Source organism: Pollachius pollachius (genome assembly GCF_949987615.1).
Source record: "Pollachius pollachius genome assembly, chromosome: 11".
NCBI lineage: Eukaryota > Metazoa > Chordata > Actinopteri > Gadiformes > Gadidae > Pollachius > Pollachius pollachius.
The window spans coordinates 6,872,846-6,900,023 of record NC_136944.1 but is presented as its reverse complement, the minus strand read 5'-3'; the positions used below and the strand labels follow the sequence as shown (position 1 = coordinate 6,900,023).

At 47.8% G+C, this 27,178-nt stretch overlaps 1 protein-coding gene across 1 annotated transcript in view; it reads right to left on the bottom strand.

The window, feature by feature from the left end:
- Positions 1-25,539, bottom strand: part of brsk1b (BR serine/threonine kinase 1b) — a gene marked incomplete at its 5' end in the record, with an annotated part of 28,371 nt that extends 2,832 nt beyond the window's left edge. The window contains 20 exons of the mRNA XM_079746708.1: positions 1-1,804; positions 1,974-2,063; positions 2,821-2,929; positions 3,631-3,732; positions 4,647-4,770; positions 5,210-5,258; positions 6,323-6,626; positions 9,047-9,107; positions 10,447-10,597; positions 11,389-11,486; positions 11,762-11,926; positions 13,128-13,159; positions 15,113-15,259; positions 16,167-16,235; positions 19,385-19,418; positions 20,145-20,261; positions 20,658-20,798; positions 23,345-23,430; positions 24,897-24,991; positions 25,452-25,539. The exon at positions 1-1,804 is cut by the window's left edge and continues 2,832 nt beyond it. Coding sequence (XP_079602834.1) covers positions 1,506-1,804; positions 1,974-2,063; positions 2,821-2,929; positions 3,631-3,732; positions 4,647-4,770; positions 5,210-5,258; positions 6,323-6,626; positions 9,047-9,107; positions 10,447-10,597; positions 11,389-11,486; positions 11,762-11,926; positions 13,128-13,159; positions 15,113-15,259; positions 16,167-16,235; positions 19,385-19,418; positions 20,145-20,261; positions 20,658-20,798; positions 23,345-23,430; positions 24,897-24,991; positions 25,452-25,539 — 2,361 coding nt within the window. The 3' untranslated portion in view covers positions 1-1,505. The remainder of the gene's footprint in view (positions 1,805-1,973; positions 2,064-2,820; positions 2,930-3,630; positions 3,733-4,646; positions 4,771-5,209; positions 5,259-6,322; positions 6,627-9,046; positions 9,108-10,446; positions 10,598-11,388; positions 11,487-11,761; positions 11,927-13,127; positions 13,160-15,112; positions 15,260-16,166; positions 16,236-19,384; positions 19,419-20,144; positions 20,262-20,657; positions 20,799-23,344; positions 23,431-24,896; positions 24,992-25,451) is intronic.
- Positions 25,540-27,178: the final 1,639 nt, after the last annotated feature.

The window sequence follows — 27,178 nt, the reverse complement described above, 5'->3', positions numbered from 1 at the left end:
GTAAATGTGGAGCTTGAGGTTTGTTGCAGGAACACTTTTGTACACATTGATGCTAACCGCCCATGCCACTTTGCATGGACAGTATCAAATCTAAATTGACTTATTGGTTCAATTCTGACAAACATTCAAACACGTTTCTTTGTCTACTTTCATTGCGCTGCGTCAATTGATGACCAGTCCTGATATCGCCTAGTAACACCTATAGCTACTCTCCATCCTTCTACCCTTCCTGTGTCTAACCTCGGCCTTTATCAGTGCTCTTACCTACCTTACCTATGGCTCTATCTAGCTAGTATCTATCTATCGTTTAGCGGATCTTTTGTCCGTCCCTTTATACCTCTCGGTATACGGTCAGATCTTCTACACCCGAGCGAAATCTGGCAAGGCTCTCTGACTCTTCTGTCTCCTCGCCGAAGGCAATGTGGTGTCGTGGCTGACGAGAAGTTCCTCAGAGGGTCATCTGTTCTGGATGGTTCCCTTGTTATGCTGATGATCTACTCGCTTATGTCCCAGGTGAAGGGTGCCGCGTTGGTTTTCTATTCAACTTGCTGAGTCAGCTGTGTGCGTGTGTTTGTGTGTGTATTTGTGTGTGTGTGTTCAGGGTTGCTACAAGCCGGTCTTTCCACTGTCTATTATTGTGTTTATTCTCCGTCCACCATCTCGTCAGCAGTCCGCTGGAGTCCGGGGCTTCTCGCAGTGGGCGGGGCTATGATGAGGAACGCTCGGCATTGGTCAACGATGGATCAAAACCCACATTCAAAACGTGCATGTTGTCATCAAGGTCTACTTTCAATTGCTATTCTGTTACGCAGCTGTTATTGTTCTGCTTTCGTAAAAGACATTCAGGTTGTGTGTGTGTGTGTGTGTGCGTGTGTGTTCTTCACCAGAGGGGGCCAATACAGAGAGCAATCTCGCTGTCATGTAACCTTCCACATCTGGTCAGGTGATGTCGGGGATACGGGCGGACTGGACGATAGTTAACTGGTTGCTAGCTGAGGGGTAGACTATGGTGTCTCTCTCTAACAAAGAGTAGGGGTGACATATATGTATGCATGTACGTCGTCTAGAGACGCTAAGCCATCGGTTTAAGCAGTTCAACCGTGACGGTTTCCATTGGCTGATCCATTGGCGATTCTTGACTCCTGGGGGGGGGGGGGCGGAGCCAAAGGTCCACGTAGCTCCACATGAACCAGCGGAACTAGTTACCGGGTACGCCTCCCGTCCCTCCGAGCGCGACGTCCGAGCCGCGGAGTCAGTGAGCCTGTAGCCGGCTCTCCGCTGATTGTTCTGTTGACATCTTGTGTTGTTGACGGCGGGGCAGGTGGGGGGTGGGTGGGGGTGGGGTGGGTGTCCCTGTCCCAGGACAGCGAGGATGGAAGGAAAAGAGGGAAGGGAAACAGGGAGGAAGGGAGGAAGCGAGGGGCAGCAGGGGAAGCCCCTTCCCCGTCTCCCCAAGACATTCTTTTCTTTTTTTCCCCTCTTTTTCATCTCCTCGTCGGCTTCCCTTAGGGGTGAGACTGCGTCCCATTGGAGGACGAGAGGAGTCTGGTCTTGTCTTTCCCCGAGCCCCTCCGTTGCAGGGCTGCCCCGCCGGCGACGGCTGCAACACCGGCGCCACCGCCGACTCCCCCGACACCACCGCCACCTGCACCTCCGCCCACCCCGGCCGTGAGCCCGCCTCCCTCGCCGCGGTCCCCCTTCTCCCGCTCGCGGTCCCGCTCGCGGTCGGGGGGGCCCTCCGAGCGGCGGGAGTTCTGTCGGGTGGGCGTGCTGGGCTGACGCAGCAGCTGACCGTTCTTCTCATCTGGGGGGGCAGCGAGGAGAAGTTAGAGGGACCTCGTAGGATGTGTCTGGGTGCACATCTGGGTGTACATGTATGTGTGTGCGCATGTGCCTTTGTATGCGTGTGTGTGTGTGTGTGTGTGTGTGTGTGTGTGTGTGTGCGTGCGTGCGTGTGCGTGTGTGTAACCCACCAGCCAGTGCCTGCACAGAGGGCTGATCATGAGTACTGAGGAGCTGGGCTTGGATGGTCTCCACCACCCTCTTAAACCTGCGGCTGGGACCTGATCCAATAAGACAGGAGTACACAAGGCACGCCCTTCAAGATCAAAGTTCTCCTGGCCGTTCAATCAATTGACCAAACGATAACATCCATTACATGTATTTTTTCCTATCATGTTATTTGCAACAATCGCCTTCCAATGCATTCAATGTCTTCACACCCACACACACACACACACACACACACACACACACACACACACATGTATACATTTACATACACACACTCACATACGTATACATGCACACACCAAGACACACATACACATGCATACATTCAAACGGATGTATAAACACACACGTGTACACACACACACGCACACACACACACACACACACACACACACACACACACACACAAACACACACATGCACACACCGACGGTGTGTCGGGTTCCCCCAACCCTGGGGAAGCCAGTCTGGGTGCAGCCTCCCAGCCTCCCCGCTGACTAACTACCTGGTGATGTCATCATCCATTCAAACCTCAAGTGAGGATATCACATGGTCCTAATTCGGGCCAATCAGAAAACAGCAATTCTATAACTTGCATTTGAGACTGGAAAATGGCGACCAAACGTAGCACGCCTGAGCAAATACAGAAACCCTGAACGGTGCCAACGAGGCCAAAGGGCGTCGCTAATCCTCCGACATTTCCACCGGGACTCCTCTTCAGAGTCACATGACACCACAGGTATTTCAGGTAGTGGCGCACCTAGCCCTCCCCCACTTCTCTCTCCTCCCCGGCCAGGAGAGTCCTACCTGATATGAGGGTGAACGTGACACTGTAGATACCCAGCTCCCTCCTGCCCTCCCTCTCGGCTCGCTCCCTCTCTCGCTCCCGCTCTCCCTCGGAGAAAGCGATTTCCACCTGCGAGGAAGAAAAAAACGTGAAGCACTTGATAAGCGGCTGGACCGCTTTGATCGAGTGTGAAAAGCAACACTTTAGGCTGGTGAGAAGTCAGACTGGTAATTATTGTTGACAATGAATCAATGAAATAATAACAATTAGAAGAAGAAGACAAATGGTGTTAAAACACACACATCACAAGACACTAGTCATTAAAGGATGACTTTGGGATATTTCAACTTGGAGCAAAATTGATCATTCTTCTGGTTTCAACAGTGAAAGTAGGATAAAATGTTTGGAAATTGTTCCAGTATTAAGAGGGAATGATGCTGCAATGTTATCCTTTGTGGCAATAGCACCCTGTAAATGTATGTCCTTTAAGGCGTTTCTGCCACTGAGAGGCTCAGATAGATTTTATAAGCAACTGAAAAATGTCATGGAAAGGCTGCTTACAAGGTAACTTAACTTCCATCTTTACTTTCTCACTTTATCCGGTCTGTTAATCGGGACTAGTCAGTAATTGTGTTTCTTTGACAAATGCTTGCTCAAATCTCATGAGTGTCATATTTGCACAAGGCACTCGCGTTTAAAACCTGACCAATCTCAGAAATTCTTGTTCGCATTAGTCCCTTAGACACTGAAATGATCGGAAACAGGCTTGAATTCCCAAAGCTATCCTTTAATTTGTGTATTTGTGAGTGTGTGTGTACACGTCTACATACCTGAAACTTGACAGGCTTCTGGAAGACGGAGGGGCCCCCGGAGGACTTGTATTCTGCCCGGAAACTCGTCTGGGACACCACACTGTGGCTGAGAGAGGGGATCTAGGTACAGGAGTGTGTGTGTGTGTGTGTGTGTGTGTGTGTGTGTGTGTGTGTGTGTGTGTGTGTGTGTGTGTGTGTGTGTGTGTGTGTGTGTGTGTGTGTGTGTGCGTGTATGTGTGTGTGTGTGTGTGTGTGTGTGTGTGTGTGTGTGTGTGTGTGTGTGTGTGTGTGTGTGCGTGTGTGTGCGTGCATGTTTGTGTGTGATCAAAAAGATGTACAACAAAACAACAGTTAATGTATAACTTATTATTGGGTCTTTAAACCTTTACTCTGTAAAACGTGTAGGCTTCCTGTCTCCGTACACGTCGTAAATCCCTTGAAAGCCTCCTTTATAAGGGTCGCTGAAATTACATGGTGAGGTGAAGTGGTAGCAAATGTTGTAGACTCCACTTCTCACTATGCAATGCTGAGCAGCAAGGGGATCCACCACTTACTAGGAGTCAGCAAGTTGACACCAAACTAAACCTAAAACCCACGGAATGATCGCCTAATCTAATTCAATAACATGTTAATCAACACATTCTAGATATCAACTGATGTTCCTGTATTTATGTTATTCATTCTGTTGTGAGTCTTAGGGCATCATGGTGAAATTCTGAAGTACGGTTGTGACTCTCCAAATCAGAATCTTTTGTTGCTTAGAAACGGCACTCACGTAACATATCTTATGACATTTTTTATACCACCAGAGATTTGCCATAGACAATTCAATTCAATTCAACAAAATAGTATTTGTATAGCCCTTAATCACAGGTAAAGTCTCAAAGGGCTTCTAAGGCCATATATGTATGACACCCCCCTGACCCTAGCCCCCCAGTGGGCAAGAAACAACTCCCTTAATTAGAAAGCAAGAATCCTTCAGAAGGAACGCAGAGCAGGGGACAAACTTGTGATATGTTAGTAGACCCACTCACCGAGAGGAAGGCGTGGACGATGTCAGCCTTGATGGAGCTGAGGGGCTTGTCTCTGATTACCACGAAGATCTGCTCCTCCTTCTCCAGGCTGATAAAGTTGCCGAACCACGACTTCTTCGCCAGTCTGGTGAAGCGCAACACAAAACCAAAACGCACACAGATACAAATGTTGTCACAGGGTTCAAAGCGGGGACATCTTGCCCTCCATTTGAATTCAGCAGTTATGGTTTCATCTTGGTGAATGAATGTTTTTCTGTGGTGTTCGACTCATTTATATAAGACACGTTGACACCAATTAGCCTGCCAGTGCTTATTTAAACATCATTGGGGTGGACTGGGAAAGATGTATGCATAAAATATATGAACATATATATGAAAAACATGTGGGCTGCATGAATACAACAGAGATTATAATAATAATGTAACTTGCTACACCTTTGTAGGAATTGGACCAACGGCTGCTGATATCTGCATGGGGGAGTGCATAGAGTGTGCACAAACTAACACTTTGCAGTAATGACAGGGAACTGGAGCACAGCCTTCAGCGATATCACAATACTCACTCTGGACTGGACTCTGGTGTCAAGCTAGACATGTCCTCTGATGTTGGAACTGAAAGCCGAGGAGAGGAGATCCATAGTCAGAGATAGAGATATCAACGTGGACATTTATAGAAATGGAAGAAAGAAGTAGAGCGCAAAGTACAAAGAGAGAGTGAGCGAACGAGAGAGAGAGAGAGAGAGAGAGAGAGAGAGAGAGAGAGAGAGAGAGAGAGAGAGAGAGAGAGAAGAGCAGGTGCATTGTGATTAATCCGGGAAGGGAGAAAGAGTATAATAATATAGTATTAAAGAGAGAGGTAAATAAATAATCGGTAGTTTAGGGATAAGGAAACAATGGAGACATGCTGGCGGTTACTGATAGCGACTCATGATGAGGTTTCAAGTCACAGTTTTATTTCAGATTAGCACTGGCCGAGCTATGTAAATAAGAAGCCTGAAAGCTAGGAGTGATAGCAGTTATATCTGTATGTTCTATTTCTACAGAAATGCAAAACACTATACTAGTATCAAAGCAACTTCCATCTGCTGCTGTTTAACCTCAGCTCGTCAAATTGCAACTGTTTTTAGTTGTATTTATTTATATTTATTTAATTTGTTTTGCTCATGTTTCCTGCGAGGGCCCTGTGTTTGGTATTTAAGCCCTTGTCTTTCCTTTGTTCCTTGTCGGATCATTGTGGTTTATGGTGAGTTGTGTCCTGTGTGTTCCCTGTGTTCCCTGTGTTCCCTGTGTTCCCTGTGTCACCTGTGTTCTCGCTGTTCCCTGTGTTCCCTGTGTTCTCGCTGTTCCCTGTGTCACCTGTGTTCTCGCTGTTCCTTGCCTTTTTGAGTTAATAAATTACCCTTTACCTAAACTGTCTACTATTGGGTCCTACCTGCCTGCCTGCCACCCGCCAACCATAACAGTTAATTCGCCTTCATTGTAAATGTGGGAAACCTCAATGCCCTACGAGTGTAAATAAAGGTTTGAAATAAAATAGCTATAAAGTCTATTTACTTTCGGAATGAAAAAGATAGTCCAAAAAACGCAATGCCGGGAAAAAAGCTTGCTATTCCAGGAAAGCTAACTAAACTCAGCCAAACCAGTTCAAACCAGTGCGACCCGGTCGGCGGACTCACCCTGCAGCTTGCGGCGGTGGAAGCGCGGCGATCCCAGCAGGTTGTTCTTAAAGGAGTTGAGCCGGGTGCGCCAGTGGGCGGAGCTAGAGCTGGCCAACCCCCCGCCAGGGCTGGAGGGCGGAGTCAGCGAGGCGCCCCCCCCCTCCACCCTGGAGGAGGAGGAGGAGGAGGAGGGGGGAGGAGGAGGAGGAGGAGGGGTGGAGCCGGAGGAGGAGGAAGAGGTGGAGGGGTGGTGGTGGTGGTGGTGGGCCTGGTGGACGGGCGTGCCGAGGGGCGTGGCCAGCGGCGAGCCCTGGGGGGTGACCTGCGACACAGCGGGGAGGGGGGAGGTCCCGGCGGCAGAAGAGGCGTTAGAGGAGGAGGGGGGCGGCGACGGCTGGCCGCCGCGGCCCCCCGAGCGGAACAGGGAGGGGGAGGGGAAGAAGAAGTAGCGGGGGCTGGTGGAGTGCCCCGGGGAGGGGGAGGGGGAGGGGGAGAGGGGCGTCGCCAGGGGGAGGGACTTCATGGTCTGGAGGGTGGGCCGCTCCGCGGGGGTCTTGATGGGCAGGGTCTGGGTCTTGGGGTCGGGCACGGCGCGGGACGAACGCGCGGTCGCCGTGGCGGCGGCGGCGGCGGCGGCGGCCCCCGCCTTGGGTTTGGAGGAGGATGAGGTGGAGGGGGTGGAGGTGGAGGCGGAGGTGACGTCTGATTGGTTGAATGTGAATACTGTCTCTCTCTGATGGGCGGGACAGAAGACGGGATGGGAGGGGCGAGTGGAGGGAGATGGGGGGGAGAGGGAGGGGGGAAGGGAGGGAGGGAGGGAGGGAGGGAGGGGGGAGGGAGGGAGGGAGGGAGGGAGGGGGGAGGGAGGGGGGAGGGATGAAGGGAGGGAGGGGGGAGGGAGGGAGGGAGGGATGAAGGGAGGGAGGGGGGAGGGAGGGGGGAGGGATGAAGGGAGGGAGGGGGGAGGGAGGGAGGGAGGGATGAAGGGAGGGAGGGGGGAGAGAGGGGCAGATGAGACAGGAGAGAGAAGGTAATGGTCATGAGTAATGGTTTATGAACAAGTCTTTTCCACTAAAAAATGTTTATAAAGCCTTTTAAGATTTACGACCACGTTAAACAAACTGTCATGGCCCTCCCTATTATGGGAGTTCAACATGCTTTTGCTTCTAAGCGTTTGACGTTGCTTCACACTTGTATTGTTAACGTTGTTCCATTATCCTTAAATCTATTCACGTGTATTCCTTTCATGCTTGTCTTCATGATCTTCAACATGTATAATAAAATATTATTAATATATTATTATTATACCTTTATTATCATAAATCACATGGATTCTAGGTAAGGAAAGTGGCACTCCTTCTAGAAGCCCTCAAAAGTAACAATGCATTGAAAGGGCCGGAGCTATAGCTCTATAGCTCTATAGCTCTATAGAGCTATAGAGCTATAGATCTATAGATCTATAGATCTATAGAGCTATGGAAATTAGGGCAGGACTCCATGGGGCCAGCAACAGAATGCATCCTTAACGACACCACCTGCTTCATTATACATTATCATAAAACACAACGCCCTGAGCCTCGATCCATCTCGTCTCCTCCATATCACCACTAGTGATGTGCGTGACTTGGAGTTAAGTGAGCAACAACCTCCCGGTTCTGTGTGCGACTGATATGTGTGTGTGTGTGTGTGTGTGTGTGTGTGAAACATGGGTGTGTGCATGTCCATGAGATGAGAAGGTATATGGTTGACAATGAGACTGGGGGGGTCAAAGATGACTGATGGGGACCTCCATATGGAATACAGTCGGACAGTGGTCGTGTCGCCATGGAGATGTTGTTGTTACTTGATCAAGTCGGCACCACGTCTGGATCCACCAACAGTCACTTTTAACTGTATTTATGTTTCTATTACTTCATCATCTCCCTCATTAAGTATGCAAGGCCAAGACAAGGAATATAGCACATGGTCAAGTCAAGTCTGACATTAATATATATTTTTAATGATATTATTGATCTTATAGGCTATCTATCTATGCCAGCAACGTTAACGCACAAGCCCGGTTGACATCGGACATCAAATGTGTGTATGGATGGTGAAGCTCCGTCTGAACAGCGAGTTTGAATTCCATCTGAAACAGTGGGCTCACTGGCTCTCTAAGAGTATAATCCTGTTACCAGGTTATTGAACTGAATGCAAAGTCCAAATGAGCAGAAATTCTTTCCAAACGGCTGTTACTGTTCAATGTACCAAATCAGATAGCAGCAGCACTTGCAAGCACAAATGTTGCTGAATACAGACTGAAGAGCCTGAAAACCGACGATGCTATTCCTCCGCAAAACTGAACCTGCTTGCTTGAGTTCTCTGAAGCCTCTCCCCGCGTCTTTTAGGTCAGGGAGAAAAAACAGTTTGGCTTTTTCCTTTAGCAACTATCCTGCATAATATAGCGGAAGACCCACGAGGGGCCTTCTAGATATATAAATATATGTATTTATAACATTGTCCTCCCGAGGGGAATCTAAATCAAGGATATGACTTGCAACAGAACCGCATTTCAACCGCTTGCATAAGAACATAACATCCGACAAAATAAGGGCAAACTAATTTTGTTGATATACGGAACAGATAGAAGTCCACTCTTACACTCTCAGCCAGGAGGGCATTGCTTGAGGTGTTAGAGGGATAAAGCATTATGGGGGATTGGGTGGGGAGGCAGGAGATGGGTCGGGGGGGGGGGGTCCTTACCCTGGGACTGCTGAGAGGGCTGGAAGACAGGCCTGTGGACGCGCCGCTGACCGAACGAGACCTGCAGCACACACAGACACACGCCGAAGCTAACCTCAGAGGATGACAACGATTAGATATTGAGGTTATGTTTAGGCACACACGCATACATGCACACACACTTACACACACACTTACACACATACACACACACACACACACACACACACACACACACACACACACACACACACACACACACACACACAGGTAAGCATGGAAGCAAACGCTTGCGCACACACACACACACACACACGCACAAACACACACACACAGAAACACACACACACACGTGAGCACGGACGCATGCACGCTAAGAGTTGTAGAAATATATATGCAAAAAAGAAATGCGCATATTATTGACAGGGACAGAAGATTAACTACAGGCCCTAGAATGACTTGGACTTATTTCCCCATCTCCATCAGCACCGTCCACTAAGCGTTCTACACTCACAGGACTGTGTGTGTGGTCCATCATAGGGCTTTTCTAGCATCAGCTGTTTACCTGAGCCTGTAAATGGGCTAAACAAGCACATCTTTGTGCTCGGTGTGACACATGGCACTAGACAGAAGGACCATAGATGGTTTTGCAAAATCGCTCCAAGTGTTCACTGATAATGGTAGGATGGTACTAGAGAATCCTGTGACGAAAACGACCAAACCGGGGGGGATCCCATTCAGTAGGAGTCCTTGTCTGCACAAAGAGTTCTCAGAAAGTTCCCCTTTTCCGAATATTCACAGATTTATTTTGTATACCACCATTCTGATTAGGACAAGAACAGGGCACGTCTGTAGAGGAGGAAGGAGCTTTGAGAAAACCAAAATAATGTCCTTTTATAGAAGAATCCAGGCCTTCCTTGCTATTTAAACAAGTAAATGGACTGCATTCAGTTGGACTATTTATTGCATCCTTGTCTCAATAGCTAGTGAATAGACAATTTATCTCTGAGTAACCTTATATTAAGAATAGATATTGGAAAAGATTTCAGTGTCACAAATTTTGTCCTTGATAATTATGTACTGATAACTGTACTGTACTGTAACTGCATTGAATATCAATATCAGCAAGTCTTCAGAAGAAGCGTAATCCGAAAGAAATCTGAAGCTTTCCAACAAACTGTTTTGATTTGCAAGAGCGGTTATCGTCAAACTAAAATCACAGCCGTGCGACTCTATATGCGACTCGAAGTCACGGTTCGTCATGTGTGTGAGTCATGTGTCAGCAGTCGCACGCTTGGGGGCTTGTTTCCAGCACGTGGCATGAATCCAGAAAACCTATTAAAATCTCCTACTGTAAACTCAATAGGTTGTGTCTCTCTCTCTCTCTCTCTCTCTCTCTCTCTCTCTCTCTCTCTCTCTACCTCTGGCTGGGCACGGAGGCGTCCAGGGCCCTGCGGGGGGGGGTAGGAGACCCCTGTTCAGTGGCGCACAGCACCTCCAGGCTCTTCCTCTCGGGCCGACAGCGGCCGTGGCGCGTCAACATGGGGGAGTCCACTCGCTTCCTTGGGGGGTCTGAGAGTGGGCCACGGGATTAGAAAGCAAGGAGACGTAAATGGCAAATGGACTGCATTTGTATAGCGCTTCTATCCAAAGTGCTTTACAATATTGCCCGACATTCACCCATTCATTCACCCATGCAAGGTGACGGCAGACAGCTCGTCGAGAGCGGTCAGGGTGATGCTAGGAGGAGCCCGGGATCGAGTTAGCGACCTTGCGGCTAACAGCCAACGCTGAGCTACTGCCGCCCAGACGTGCGTTGATGCTACGTACGTGTGTGTTTGCTGCCGCACAGTTGCCCTTCTGTTTGGATGCCTCTAAATGCCGCACTTTCCTCTCAAGTCGGAGTCTCCTCTTCATCAAAGTTGACATGTTATACCACCAGGCGAGAGTGCTAGCCATCGCAAGCCTTTTGGAAATCTGCCTCTTATGACATCACAGGTGGGCGTGTCCACCTAGATGTCTTCCAGCCTACCCAGTGGGCTGCAGCGAGCGTTGCTCATCTATCTGTCATACATCTAGGTGGACACTCCCAGCTACGATGTCAGAAGAGGGAGATTTTCAAAACGGTTTGTAACGGCTAAGCACACTCACACCTGGTGGTATAATATGTCACCTTTAAATTTGCTTTTCTTTGTGCATATCTTTCTGTGCATATATGCTAATCAAACCTCTCTCTCTCTCCACATTGCCTTGTCTCAATGTTTGCCTTTTATTTTTCTGTTTCCCTGAACCCGACATTCCTCCGGTAAACAAACGTTACCCGTTCCCACGTGTCATATCCCCCCCCCACGTCCCCCACTCACCGAGGTCGTTCCTGGGGGGCAGGTCCTCGTCCTCACAGCTGGGGTAGCGCTCCTTCCTGTCCAACAGGAGGTAGTAGATCATCTTCTCCTGGTTCTCCCTGTGTGTGGGGGGGGAGAGAGGGAGAGAGAAAGAGAGAGAGAGAGGGAGGGAGAGAGAGAGAGAGAGAGACAGAGAGAGAGAGAGAGAGAGAGAGAGACGGAGAGGGAGAGAGATGTTACAGCATTGGTTATAAACACATGTAAACACAAGGTGTTGGTCTTGTTCGCAGAAGCAATCCCTGAACGGTTGGAGTTCTGCTTCCTCTTTTGAGACGTTGGCTGTGCCTCCAAAGCGGAGCGTCCTCCCGGCTCACGGTTCCCTAGCTCACTCAACTCTTCGCACTGCAGGTCGCGGGTGAGCTTGCCGCGGTCCCGGAAGCAGCCCAGGGAGTACATGCTCTCCAGCACGTCAGGGTCCAGCTCCGTCAGCGAGGTGATCCGCTTCACGCACACCTTGCGGGGCGGAGGCTGCTCGGGGCAGGGCTCGTTGCGACCGCCCCTGGCGAGAAAAACACACCGGCGCATACATGGGATAATCACACTAGTTAACTCTAACAGTCACAACACAACGCATACATGGGATAATCACACTAGTTAACTCTAACAGTCACAACACAACGCATACATGGGATAATCACACTAGTTAACTCTAACAGTCACAACACAACGCATACATGGGATAATCACACTAGTTAACTTTAACAGTCACAACACAACGCATACATGGGATGATCACACTAGTTAACTCTAACAGTCACAACACAACGCATACATGGGATAATCACACTAGTTAACTCTCACAACACAACGGTCACATACCACGATGTCATGCCAAGTCTTAAGTGCTGATTATGGTTACACGTCGACGCAACGGAAGGACCGCGCAGACGCTTCGATGGGGACGTGGAACCAGAATCAGCCCTTTAATGTGTGTGTTCCTTATGACCTGCTCCTGATCTAGATTCACTGTGTGTGTGTGTGTGTGGATTGCCGGCTATTGCATTGATAATGAATACTTTATTAACTATGGTTGCTATAACGTCCAGGCTTACCTTGCTATTTAGACAAGTGAATGGACTGCACTTAATTCAGTTTGGCATTGCTTGCAATATTTTTTGCATCCTTATCACTTATAACATTGGAAAATGTTTCAGTGGCACAAATTATGTCCTTAACACGCGGATAAACTGCATTGAATATCAATATCAGCAATCTTGCGAGGGATTGTCCAATTTCCGGTCTTTAGAAGAATCCTAATCCAAGCTGCTTTGTTTTGCAAAAGCTGTTATTGTCAAACTGAAATCACAGCGGTGCGATTCTATCTGCGACTCGAAGTCATTCATTCTCCTGTCCATGTTATGTGTCGGAGAATTGGCAGTTGCCCGTTTGGTAGCCCATGTCTTTTGTCTCAATGTACTCATGTAATCGCAATGGTAACCCCATCGCTGAGAGCAGGCAAAGGTTGTTCATCAAACCCTGTAACTGGGGAATGGGTTAACCTAGCAATCGTAAGTGCTCGGCAATTGGTTCTATGAACATCCTTACTGTACCATCAGCGATATATTGTTTCACTTCTTAAGAAAATGTACTTTTTGTAAGTCGCTTTGGATAAAGCATCTGCTAAATGCCCATAAATGCGAATGTACTCCAATGAAACATGCTATGATGCAAACTAGGGGCGGACGATAACAGATACTTACTGGTACCAGGAATGTTTCTGTATTGCTTCTAGCTGTAATAAAATGAGAGAGAGAAAGAGAGAGAGAGAGAGAGAAAGAGAAAGCATTGTAAGTACCAATACATTTGACCAGAGCCTGGGAACCTTTTCAGTTGGCAGAGCCTTAGCAGACATCATGCCTTGAAATTGTTCTTGTAGAAGAGCCAAAGAAGAGTTTACACAATTATTATTGAACCTGCAATCACTGAAAGGGACAAGAGTGGCTTGGGAGCTTTTGTCTCATAACCCTGCAAGAGAATCGTCCCGTACCATTTGAGAGGGATTCACAAATTCATCACATTTAAAGGGATTATGTGTAGCATTTCTGTACGCACAAGTCCCCCTAATTTGTCAAAATCCGAACTCATCTAAATTAGATTTTTAAATAGAATTAGACCTTCCCTTTATATGTCATTCATATACATATTACTACTACTCAAAGTTACACTGACTATAACAAAAGCACAACTGTCCTGAGAGAGAGAGAGAGAGAGAGAGAGAGAGACAGAGAGAGAGAGAGAGACAATGGCAAATTAACTTGACCTCTTTCAGGCTCCATTCATCAACAGTTTCGGAGCTCTGATTAGATATGCTCTGCTGTGGAATGCCAGCTAACCAATAGCATCTTGCCTCATGTGTCGTACATATCACCATGTGACACATTGATACGTTTGATCAGTTGGTGTTCACATAAAGACCTATTCTTTGCTTTGAATGTTTTTCAATGTGCTTAAAGAATGTGCTTTCACGTTGAGGGCAAAAAGGAGAGGATTAAACAAACAGAGGGTGAAACAGGATTATCACTCTGTGTAAAGTACAAAATGGGACATGGTAGTTTGATTGATTCCAGGTGTATTAGAACGAGTAAATAAGAGCCTGATTGGCTAGCGAACACCTAACCCATATTGTCACATACTGCAGTACACTAAAGATCTGCCAGGTGTATCATACATACAAATGTCAGAAAGCTGGATGCCATGCTCTGTTCATCATCAGCATAAAGTCTTAATCCTCCTCATCCGCAAACTACAATTCGCTACACTATAATACCATCTGTGCAGTAGTTGATGTCCTCGTCCTTGAGAGTGTTTTAAGCTTCTAGGACACAAAGCATCACGCCACGGTGTGTGTGGATGTGTGTTCTGTCAGTGAAGCAGTGGGTCTCTGCCTCCAAGAGGGTTGAGTGTCTTGTAAACATAGTATAACGCCGCGATGTTTGGCCCATTTCATACGCAACCTTGCTCATCGCCCTCACTCTCTTTTGGTATTGTGAAGCGGCTCTGAGCCCTGTTAGTTCTCTGTATCCTGAGGCACTGTTAAACCCGTGGACACAAGAACAGCCTGGTTTTTTAAATATTGACAGTGACAGAGCTGTGTCGGTCATGTTTGTTTCATGTTTGTTTGGCGGGGATGTCGTGTTTATTTTGAAAGTCTCTGAGAGGCGGTGGTGTCTAAACTTTGCAAATGACGAATCAAGGCATGTAACAGTGTTTTGACAACAAAACATATTGCGTAAAAGTTGAAAGCAGGATGATTGACAGGTAATATAACTAAATGTCATTGTCTTGTATTCAAGCTTCCGTCAGATACAGAATAATACCCTACTTACACACTAATTGATGTAATAATCACTATAACATTGTATCGACTGATATGAGAAGGTACATCGTGATGTCGATGTTAGCCACATCATCCAGCCCTACATCAAACCACACACACACACACACACACACACACACACACACAAACTCCGCTAAACCAACCAACTCTGTGTAGCAACATAAAGCTTCTGCTTTACTCGTTGCCAAGCGTGAACCAAAAATCGCCAGTCATGGTGCTTCAATGATGGCGACACACTGGCCTGATCCTCATTAACATCCTGTCATTTCTATCTACTTCTCCTTCCTGACCACGTCTCCTCTGGTCTGTGGTGTCTCTGGGAGGGGGGGGGTCAGGCGAGCGACGCACCGTGAGCCTCTTGTCCGGGTTGACCTCGATCATGCCGCGCAGCAGGGCCTGGCACTCGGGGGGGATGAAGTGCGGCATGTGGAACACGCCGCTCTTCACCTTTTCCAGGAGCTGCCGCAGGTTGTCGTGGTCGAAGGGGAGCGCGCCCTGAAGGGGGGGACACACACACACACACACACACACACACACACCAGAGATAGAGCCACACGCCTCCATGTTCTGCCCATGGTTTGGACCGTCACTTTGTTCCCTGACGCGTGTGTCAACATATATATTGTGAACGTTTACATCTATAACATCGTTATACATGTGTATAATATGTGAGCTGCATGACCAAATCTTCTTCCAATTGGATTAGATGTGTGTGTTATTTTTGTGTGTCGTAGTGGAATAACAAGTCCAACTCAACTTGGAGACTAAAACCATTGATTTACTTTTAAGAGATGGTGAGAGAGAGAGAGAGAGAGGGCAAGAGAGAGAGAGAGAGAGTGAGAGAGACAGAGAGACAGAGAGACAGAGAGAGAGAGAGAGAGAGATGGCAAGAGAGAAAGAGAGAGAGAGAGACAGAGACAGAGAGAGAGAGATGGCAAGAGAGAAAGAGAGAGAGAGAGAGAAAGATGGAGAGAGAGACAGAGAGACAGAGAGAGAGAGAGAGAGGGCAAGAGAGAGAGAGAGAGAGCGAGAGAGACAGAGAGACAGAGAGATGGCAAGAGAGAAAGAGAGAGAGAGAGACAGAGACAGAGAGAGAGAGATGGCAAGAGAGAAAGAGAGAGAGAGAGAGAAAGATGGAGAGAGAGACAGAGAGACAGAGAGAGAGAGAGAGATGGCAAGAGAGAGAAAGAGAGAGTCCATCTAGCATGTGTGATGTACAGTAGATTGGAAAGAGGTCGTGGGTCACAGTCATCCGATACAGGGGGGCAGACGGGCTGTCTGGTGGAGGAGGGAGGGAGACGACCCAGCCACAGCAGACAGGCGTCTGGCCTCCTCTATACCATGATGTCCGCGCGGGTCAGGGGGAAGGAGGAGAGGGGAGGAGAGTCTGACGAGGCCTTACCACCAGCAGGGCAAACAGGATGACTCCACAGCTCCACACGTCAGCCCTGCGACCATCGTACTTCTCCCCCTGCAGGAACAACACACACACACACGCGCACACACACACACACACACACACACACAAACAATCCCACACAAACACACACACACACACACAATCAACACACACACACACAGTCACACGCACGCACGCATACAATCACACACACGCACCCACACACACATACAATCACATAGACACACACACGCATACAATCACACACACACATACAATCACATACAGACACACACACACACACACAAACGCACAAACACAAACTAAGATTAGAACAGAAACACATTCAACACCATTAAGTACAGTAGCAGAAGGTTTTTTGTGAATCTTTGCCTTCTAAAAATAGCTCAGCTAATTGTTCTCACTCTGTACCTCTGAGTCGTGCTCATTCACAAAACCAAAGACTCAACTGTAAACCCTGGGGCAGGACTTCCTGAACCTGTAAGTCCCGTCAACAGCCGTCCTGACAACGACAGCTTGACATGCCAAAGAAAAACAAACCAGTAACCGGAAAATGTGCTCAGCGGAGAACAGAGCTCCGCCGAGGAAACAGCTCCTCAAAGTGTCATCATGTATCCGTCTATCCAACCCCTGCACTCCCCCCGTTCAGACAGTCGCTCACACACTGTGAGAAACCATTTCTCTCTGCCCTGTGCAACCTTGTTAAGCTCAATATGGACACAAGGTCTGATATGACATTATTTGTTAGGATTTATTGTCTGACAGAGATATTTTATTTTAGTTTACACATAGTTTGTGTTTCTATTACACCTTTTCTTTATATTTTGCATTTTTGAAGGAGCCTGAGACTCAAGAATTTCATTGCCAGTTACTGCTGCAGTAATTGTTGTGCATTTGACAATAAACCGTCTTGAATCTTGAAACTTAAATCTTGAGAAAGCATAATTTAGTTTGCAAACAAGGCAAAACACAGACAAAACATTTAGATCTCCATCGTCTTCCTCCATCATAAAACAAGTCAAGGTGTTGATAGAAGAGTTGATCCCAATCTGTTCTGGGGAATCTAGTGCAAACAACATTCCATTGAAAGAAACACTTAAGATAGAAGTGGGCGTGGCCTTAAGGAGCCAATGGGCTGCTCTGAGCTGACTTTTGGCTGATAACCAGGAAGGAAGTCAATCCCCATTACGTGGAAAATAACCAACCTACCTAACCTGCCCTAACCAACCTACCTAACCAACCTACCAAACCAACCTACCTAACGAACCTACCAAACCAACCTACCCAACCTGCCCCTAACCAACCGACCTAACCTGCCTCTAACCAACCTACCTAACCAACCTACCAAACCAACCTACCCAACCTACCTAACCAACCTACCTAACCAACCTACCAAACCAACCTACCCAACCTACCTAACCAACCGACCTAACCTGCCTCTAACCAACCGACCTAACCAACCTACCTAACCAACCTACCTAACCAACCTACCTAACCAACCAGCCTCTAACCAACCTACCAAACCAACCTACCTAACGAACCTACCAAACCAACCTACCCAACCTGCCCCTAACCAACCGACCTAACCTGCCTCTAACCAACCTACCTAACCAACCTACCAAACCAACCTACCCAACCTACCTAACCAACCTACCTAACCAACCTACCAAACCAACCTACCCAACCTACCTAACCAACCGACCTAACCTGCCTCTAACCAACCGACCTAACCAACCTACCTAACCAACCTACCTAACCAACCTACCTAACCAACCTACCTAACCAACCAGCCTCTAACCAACCTACCTAACCAACCTACCTAACCAACCTCTAACCACCCGACCCAAACAACCTACCTAACCAACCTAACCTAACCAACCTACCTAACCAACCTACCTAACCAACCGACCTAACCAACCGACCTAACCAACCGACCTAACCAACCTACCTAACCAACCTACCTAACCAACCTACCTAACCAACCGACCTAACCAACCGACCTAACCTGCCCCTAACCAACCGACCTAGCCAACCTACCTAACCAACCTACCTAACCAACCTACCTAACCAACCAACCTACCAAACCAACCTACCTAACCAACCTACCTAACCAACCTACCTAACCAACTGACTTAACCAACCTACCTAACCAACCGACCTAACCAGCCTACCTAACCAACCTACCCAACCTGCCCAACCAGCCTCTAACCAACCTACCTAACCAACCTACCTAACCAACCTACCTAACCAACCAACCTAACCAACCGACCTAACCTGCCCCTAACCAACCGACCTAACCAACCGACCTAACCAACCTACCTAACCAACCTACCTAACCAACCAACCTACCAAACCAACCTACCTAACCAACCTACCTAACCAACCGACTTAACCAACCGACCTAACCAGCCTACCTAACCAACCTACCTAACCAACCGACCTAACCAACCTACCTAACCAACCGACCTAACCAGCCTACCTAACCAACCTACCTAACCAACCTACCTAACCAACCGACCTAACCAACCTACCTAACCAACCGACCTAACCAGCCTACCTAACCAACCTACCTAACCAACCTATCTAACCAACCTACCTAACCAACCTACCCAACCAGCCTCTAACCAACCTATCCAACCAGCCTCTAACCAACCTACCCAACCAGCCTCTAACCAACCTACCGAACCAGCCTCTAACCAACCTACCTAACCAACCTACCTAACCTGCCTCTAACCAACCTACCTAACCAGCCTCTAACCAACCTACCTAACCAACCTACCCAACCAGCCTCTAACCAACCTACCCAACCAGCCTCTAACCAACCTACCCAACCTGCCCCTTACCAACCTACCTAACCAACCTACCTAACCAACCAACCATCATACCAAACTGGTGGGTGAAACAGCAGCGCTTTTGACCCGCCTATATTGACAGAACTCTGGATTTCCAGGGTATTATCGGCTCCAAATATCGGCTCAAGAAAATCGGTATCGGCGTATCCGTTATCGGCTAAGGCTGATAAAAAAGAAATCGGTATCGGTATCGGCCCTAAAAAATCAATATCGGTTGATCCCCAACACACACACACACACACACACACACACACACACACACACACACACACACACACACACATAAACACACACACACACACACACACACACACACACAAACACAGAGCTAAATATAAGATGGCTTACCCTGATGACTTCTGGGCATGCATAGTGTGGAGATCTGTAAGGGAATAAAAGCATACAACAATAATTACAGGAGGGCAAACACTGCACATACTGTCACTACTACTTATGTCTAGGGTATAGACTAGACCAAGTCCTTCTCTTGGGAAATAGCCAATCAAAAATAGTTGGATTGACTATTACCTCGACCTATCCCAACCATGACCTCATATTTTTGCATTCAATCATTACTACTCTTATTCTGCACATAGCTATTTCCGTATTGTATTGTTTTCCAGTTATATCGTCTTAAGTCTACTACTGGCCTGCGCTTACTGCTGTGGCACCCACGACCCCCAGCTTGGGTCAATAATGTATTATCTTATCTTACATGATCTTAAAGGTAGAGTATGTAGGAAACTTGCAAAGAGAAAGAGAAAGACCAGAATTTGAAAATAAACCCTCCCCTTCCCTTCCTGCCCCCTCCCTCCTTTCGGTTCTCCACCATCGAGACGGGTTGCACTTCACATACCTGAGATTGGAACGCAAGATGAAGTCCCCCAACTAATCAGGGAAGAGATGCCCGGGTCGGTAAAAAGATTATCTGGGCGCACTTTCTCCAACAATCTCTCACGGAGGCAGGCGCGGGCCACTCAGACAGATATGCTAAGCTCCCTTCACTACAGAAGCTTTAAGTGTGTGAGCGTGCGACGTGGGTGACGCAGTACGTATCAAAGGACAGGGGGAGAGGAGAGGAGAGAAGAGGGCCTGGGGAGGGACTCACCCGCAGCTGGTCTCCAGCAGGCTGTCCCCCACCTGCAGTGAGGCCATGCCGAAGTCGGCTATCCTCATGTTGTTCTTCTCATCCAGCAGGAGGTTCTCTGGCTTCAGGTCTCTGTGACTGGGCACACACGCGCGCAAATACACAAACGTGCAAAAACATACACACACACAAACAGACGCACACCCACGTCCACACACACACACACACACACACACACACACACACACTCGCACATATGCACGCGCACACACACGTACAAACACACAAAAACACACAGACCAACACACACAATCAATAAGCAGCCTGATTGGATGGTCAAGTAACAAACTTGTCAGTGGCCAGGTATGCTGCTTATAATTCAGCTGCATTAAAAATCGGATCTGTGTCTCTTCCTTATAGATGGACCAATCAGAAACGAGAATCGGTTTTGAAAGCGGAACTCGATGCGGGCCAGATAAAAACAGCACTGTCATCCTGGCAGAAAATAAACTAAAAAGCGATGAGGTCACTGACCATATGGAGTGGCTGTGGCAGAAGTCCAGGGCAGAGATGATCTGCCTGAAGAACTTGCGGGCCTCCTTGGGCGTGAGTCGGCCCTTCTTCACCAGGTAGTCGAACAGCTCTCCCCCCGACACGTGCTCCAGCACCAGGTACCTGGGGGGGGGGCAGAAGGTTAGAGGCCCACTACTGATTGCACATGGTCAGACGCTCGCCTCGTCCACCATTATAGAGACACCTGTAGGTGAGGCTCCCCTGGTTCATTAACAGGGAGGGAATCGGTCCTTGAAACTAACTTGAGGGTAGTGCTGCTCGATTGTGGAAAAAATCAGAATCACCATTATTTTGGGCAATATGGAATCACGATTATTCAAACGATTGTTATTAAGGTTGAAAACATGATGCATTTGTTAAGCATTTCTCTCCAAAAAAACACTTTGTAGCTGAGAACTTAGACATTTACCCTTAAGAAAATACACAAAATGTTCAAATAGAAAATTTTCTAATCGAAAATAATGTACAAATATGTATCCAGCTTTTCAATTTCTATAAAACATTTTATGAATAAAATAAATACACTTGATTATATTAGTATGGAGATGGTTTTACCCAAAAATTGAACTCATGATCAAAATACGATTAATCGCATAGCCCTATTTGACGGTGAAGTAAAGTGTGGTAGGACAGAAGCTAGAGGTAGAGGTCAGATGCGATATTATACGAGAATATGAGAGCAGTCACACGCAGCAGATACCCTGACAGACAGGAATGTGTGTACACAATAGGTTTGCTTTGTCAATCAGCGGTTTGGACCCAAGTTTGATGGACATTTCCTGTCCAGATATTTGACGGGTAAAATCTGTTGGACTGGGGGTTGGGTGGGGGTGGGGAGGGGGGAATGTCGACATCCTAAAGTTAGTGTGTTCAAAATTAATAATCGTCTGGTTTTCGTTCAAATGCACACATCTCTCACGTGCACACACTCTCACAAATATGTGCATGTTGAATATCATTCTGGCCCGACAAACACAATATTAATAATATGAATGATACTAACCACAATATTTAAATATTTCAGACTAAACAGATGTATGCTGTACATCATATGTTGCATAATAAGGGCACTATTTGTTGCCTGAACAGGTACTTTTGGGTCATTGCATACAACGGCACTACTGATCCAAATCCTCTAAGTACTGCCCTCGGCCGGGAGGTAGAGGTCAGAGAGGGCTGGAACATGAGGAGGGTTTAGGACGGATGGGATAGAGGCGGCGGAAAGGCAATCCAAAGGAAACAACGTCTCTCAACATGTGGTGCAGCCTGTTTTAAAGTGTTTAAGCTCAGACAACATCAAATGCCATTAATCCGATATATATATATATATATATTTTTTGTCATCTGTAGCAGCAGACGATGTTACGATACACACCACCTAAGTGGCTTTTTTGTTCTCCTACAAATACAAGACGCAGGGGGGAGATGTTTAAAGAACGGTTTATTGTAAGGTTTGCTGAAAATTATACTTAGCCTGGTGCTCCATGTTGCCTTGTAGAAGATCTCTCTCTGAGAGTGTGTGTGTGTGTGTGTGTGTGTGTGTGTGTGGAGATGGCTGGTTTAACCTGGGACACACTGATTACTCAATGAGCGACAGGTGAGCAGCCTCACCCAGCCCCAGAGTCCATTCAGACTCGGCCAGGTGAGGCCGTTTGAACCAGCCATTATCCTCACAGACCGCCACATCCTGTTAGGTCATCTTAGGCCCGTCAACACGACACCAGAGAGAAAGCCGTTGTCCGCAGGACTGTGGTATTCTTCGTTTTTTTTTTAGCAGAAAAGTTACACCACCACCTACTGGCCTCTTATACTTACTACACTGTTCACTCGTTACGTTCCATTTGGAAGAGGATCATTCTGAAAACGTTGTCGTTTGGAGGCAAAGTTTGGGATTCAAAACTCTTTTGAAAATGCTACAGAAAAAGGGGTCGTAATGTGCTCTTGCATCGGTGAAACTTCCTTTCTCTGTCTGTATACGGCCTGGGAAACTCCAAGGGCAAAAGTTCACTGTGGAATGCCATCAGCCCCATGACCAAGATTAGCATAATTAGCATGGGTGCCAGTTCCAGCCCTGGTCTGGGTGCCGGAGACTGTCGAGCTAGGCTAGGCTAGGTTAGACTAGGCTGGGCTCAACCAGTATCTTGGTCAGATATTTTGAAAGGCTAACTTTTTGTACCTTGATTTCTTGCTTTTTACAGTTGATTAAATAGTGGTATAGTGGTGTATCTATGAATTATTCATCAATGATTGTATTTTCGAGGTACAATATCTGATTGGAATGTGATTGGTTATCGCTTCCGAGCGCAGAAAGGTCACCGTGAAAGTTGATCATTTTTTAACTCTCGGCGAGGCATCAATAGGCTTAGCTTTCTATATTAGCTTTAGCTTTCTCAGCTTGTTATCGACATGGCGCTTCATGAGAACTAATGATAACACGCCAGCCAAACCAAAAGGTTTGACATCATTATTTCTTATACCCTTAAAGATGGAGGTCTGCAGAGATGCACCCACGGTTATTTCAGTTTTCTTTGTATTTTGTTTTGCCGGATAAAACCGTGACACATCTATAATTTAAAATCAGTGATGAATGGGCCCGATGAGAGGCTGCCTGGCAGTGCTGGGACATGGGGGGCGGTGGTAATACTCACAGGTATTTGTTATTCTCATACACATCGTGTAGCTTCAGAACGTGAGGGTGTTCGATGAGTTTAAGAATCGCAATTTCCCTCTCCACCTGGGCACAGAGGAAGAGAGGGAGGCATGAGAGAGGAGAACATAAGTCAGGCCACTAGTTCCAACTAGAGCAGAAGAGGTTTACAGAGAGGTTAGCATTGTGTTCTAATGCTATTGAGCAATTATCCTACATATTTACATTTAGTGTATTTAGCAGACGCTTTTATCCAAAGCGACTTACAATAAGTACATTTGTCAGAAGAAAGAGAAACAACTCTATATGGCTGTCTGTACAGTAAGGATTTTCACAGAACCAAGTGCCAAGCACTCACAATTGTTAGATTAACCCATTCCCCGTACACAACAAAGATAGCTAGGATATATCACTTATCAACACAAGCCTTCACACACACAACATAAACACGATGTTTGCCCACCAGGGGGGGGGGCAACAACTAAAAAAAGTTGGCTGCATCATCTTGACATTTTGGGGTTCTGGAAGTACTTAGCAGCTAATTGCGTGGTTGCGTCTCCTGATGCTACTAAAAAGCTGTGGCGCTGGAGTGACTGATTGAAACAGCCACGGACACACACACAGGGGTGAGCGTTGACAGCGCGGCTCGCTGGCTAGCACTCAGAACACGTGTAGATGGACAGGGAAAGTCTTTATTCATCCGGGAGGCTTTTGTTTGTCGTATCGATTAATAAAGTCAACTCTGGATTGGTTGTTTGACGGCATAGTCCATGTAGTGCGAGTTTAATTTGGTATCGTCCTGCTTCGGTCACAAAGCCAGGATATTTTTACCGAACTTTGAGCTTTCCGTCAGGTTCGGGGAAGAATTCAACTTCACAAACAGTGTTACATAACAATGTGTTCCTTTAAACCTAAACTTAAGTATCCACAAGCCTCCAAAAAAACAGCAGGCCATAATTCTTGCTGCATCAGCCAGCGGTCCTTTTAATCTGCATTGAAATGAAAAGCTTATACTTGGCCTGTTGTCTAGAAACGTATTGCCCACACAATGGGCTGCTCCCAGTTCCATGCACACAGCCGGGCTATTCTTGGCCGTATATAGAGAGAGACTGAGAGCCAGAGAAGGTTATTGAGTGCAGTCTCTTAGTCTCTCCACATGTCTGCCACTGTGGTCTGGTAGGTACAGGCCTATATGAAATCAATATCAACTTTAAAGTAATACCTCACTGCCCTGTTTGCTTTTCTGTCGAACATAACCCCAAATCTGATTCAATGTGTGTGAGTTGCGTGTGGATGTTTGCATGGTTCACTCCATTGTCTTGTTTTATGATTCAATTACATACACAGGCAGATTTATGGAACGACAGACAGAAGGATGGACGTACAGACGTGCAGACCGACAGAAAGACAGACAGACAGATATACGGACCAACAGACAGAGACAGACTGATGTACAAACAAAAAGACAGAGAGACAGACAGAGACAGACAGACAGACAGACGGACGTACAAATGTGCAAACAACAGAAAGACGCACAGAGGCAAATCCCCTACCTTCATAAGAACCGATTCAGAGAGTTTTTCTCTGTTCACTATCTTGATGGCCACCTTCTGGCCGGTGATACAGTGAACACCCAACTTCACCAGCCCTGCCCAGGGAGATGGGGAGAGAGAGACAAGAGAGGACTGAATGGAGGAAGGACAGAAGAGGCAATAATCCTGTATCTACACGTGTATAACAACAGAACACACACACAGACATACATGCAGGCATACTCACGGTAACACAGACACACACACACACACACACACAAAGATATATGCTCTTGCACACACACGTACGCACGTACACACACACACAAACGCGCGCGCGCACACACACACACAGAGTAAACAAGTGATGAGTACATCAGCATTCCACTGCAGTGTGAGTATGGAGAGAAGTTCTAGAAGACACACTACGGTCTACTTCCCACACCCACGGGGGGGGGGGGGGCGACGTGCGTTTCGTAGTTTAAATAGAAGCAAACGCAATGACTAACCACGCGTATTCCACTCTCCACCTTACAAAACGGAGGAGGACGATGGAGGAGGGAAGGTGTCGCTTACCTGTCTGTCCCTTCCCGAGCGTCTTCTCTAGTCGGTAAGGCCCCACGTACTGGCTGGACTGGCCTGCGGACAGCTCCTTGCCGCTCATCCTTTCCCGCAAGCTCCGTCTCACCCCGTCCCCCCCCCCCCCCCCCCCCCGCGGCAAAGAGACGAGAGACGGCTCAAATTCGGATTCCCGTTGAACAGCGAAATCACATCAGCAGCGATCGGCAGAGAGATGGCGATGGGTGCCTCTTCGCGCGTGGCCACGCCGTAACGACATTACACACACCGCTACTGCGATGTCGCCGGAGGGGAGGGAAGGGAGGGATCGGGATGGAGCAGGAGGAAGATGTGTGTGTGTGTGTGTGTGTGTGTGTGTGTGTGTGTGTGTGTGTGTGTGTGTGTGTGTGTGTGTGTGTGTGTGTGTGTGTGTGTGTGTGTGTGTGTGTGTGTGTGTTGGGGGGCTAAGGGGTGGGTGGGGTGGCTCGGTTGTGCTGAATGATCGGAGGGGGCTGGTTCGTGATCGCAAGACGAGACAAGCTAACGCCGGCGGGGCCTAGACTGCCGGCCACTTGTCATGCATCCTGCAGGCAAACTACACCCGGAACAGTCCGTGTGAGGAATGAGAAAGAGTCGAGGAGGAGTGGATGAAGCCTCTTGAGATGTTCAGATGTCTTTAGTGTGTTTCCCACGCACAACCTCGGTGCTCCTCGCCTTGTCTCAAAAGTCCGAATTGCGGCACGTGCATCAGTGGCATGAGGATGATGATGAGGAGGATGAAGTCGGTGAGCGGTCCCGATGAGTCTAGAAGGTATGGCTAAACGTGGGCTACGCCTAGAAGAACGAGGCTCAGCCTCCGTGTAAGCCGCCTCTAATGTCTAGTTCTCCCTCTGGCTATATATAGTGGACTCAAAGTGAGCAGATGGAGTCATGACATTCAGTGGGACGGTTACATTTGTTACACACTGACCAGTGAGAGACCGTGTCAAATATCACCCGAGTCAAAATGTCCTCACCTAACCGAATGCATGCATTCATCAACAGCACACAATCACCCACACCCCCCCTCATACGGTGAAATACAGGGCTAGGCTCTGACAAATTAATGCATGGTCCAAATGCAGGCCCTGCACACACACATTCGTCTTCTTATCAAGTCCAGGCCGGGATGTCCGGGAATAGCCCGGTGTATCAGGTACAGGCTAATATTCCATTATCACAACAGCAGCAGTGGCAGCAGCACCAGAATGGGTTTTCCAATATCCGGTGTACACTTTAGTTCACCCCCGGCCCTGCATCAAGGAGGGAGGGGTGGAGGGTTGGTGGGGTGGAGGGTTGGTGGGGTGGAGAGGTGGAGGGGTGCACTATCAAAACAGCCTCAGCCGGGGCGCTATTAGTCTATAGGCTGCCCTGCCTAACTCAGCAGCTACACCGAGATATTGCAACCGTACAAAAAAAAGGGGGGGGGGGGGGTCGGCCTGTTAGGCTATTTGTTGTGGGACAATGGGTCCTCCGTGGTCCGCGGTGGATCTAGAAACATCCACCGTCCCTGCTGCTGCTGCTGGTGGTGGTGCTGGTGATGAGAATAACCGCCTCGCCGTCCCTGTCGTTGGCTCCCTTGCTCTCTCTCCCACCCTCTCTCTCTCCTCGGCCGCGGACGATGCTCATGGTATCACAGCATCTTCTCCTCCCTGTAGCCCACGACGACGCTCGCGTCCCACGCCGGCCCGTCACTCTCCTCCTCC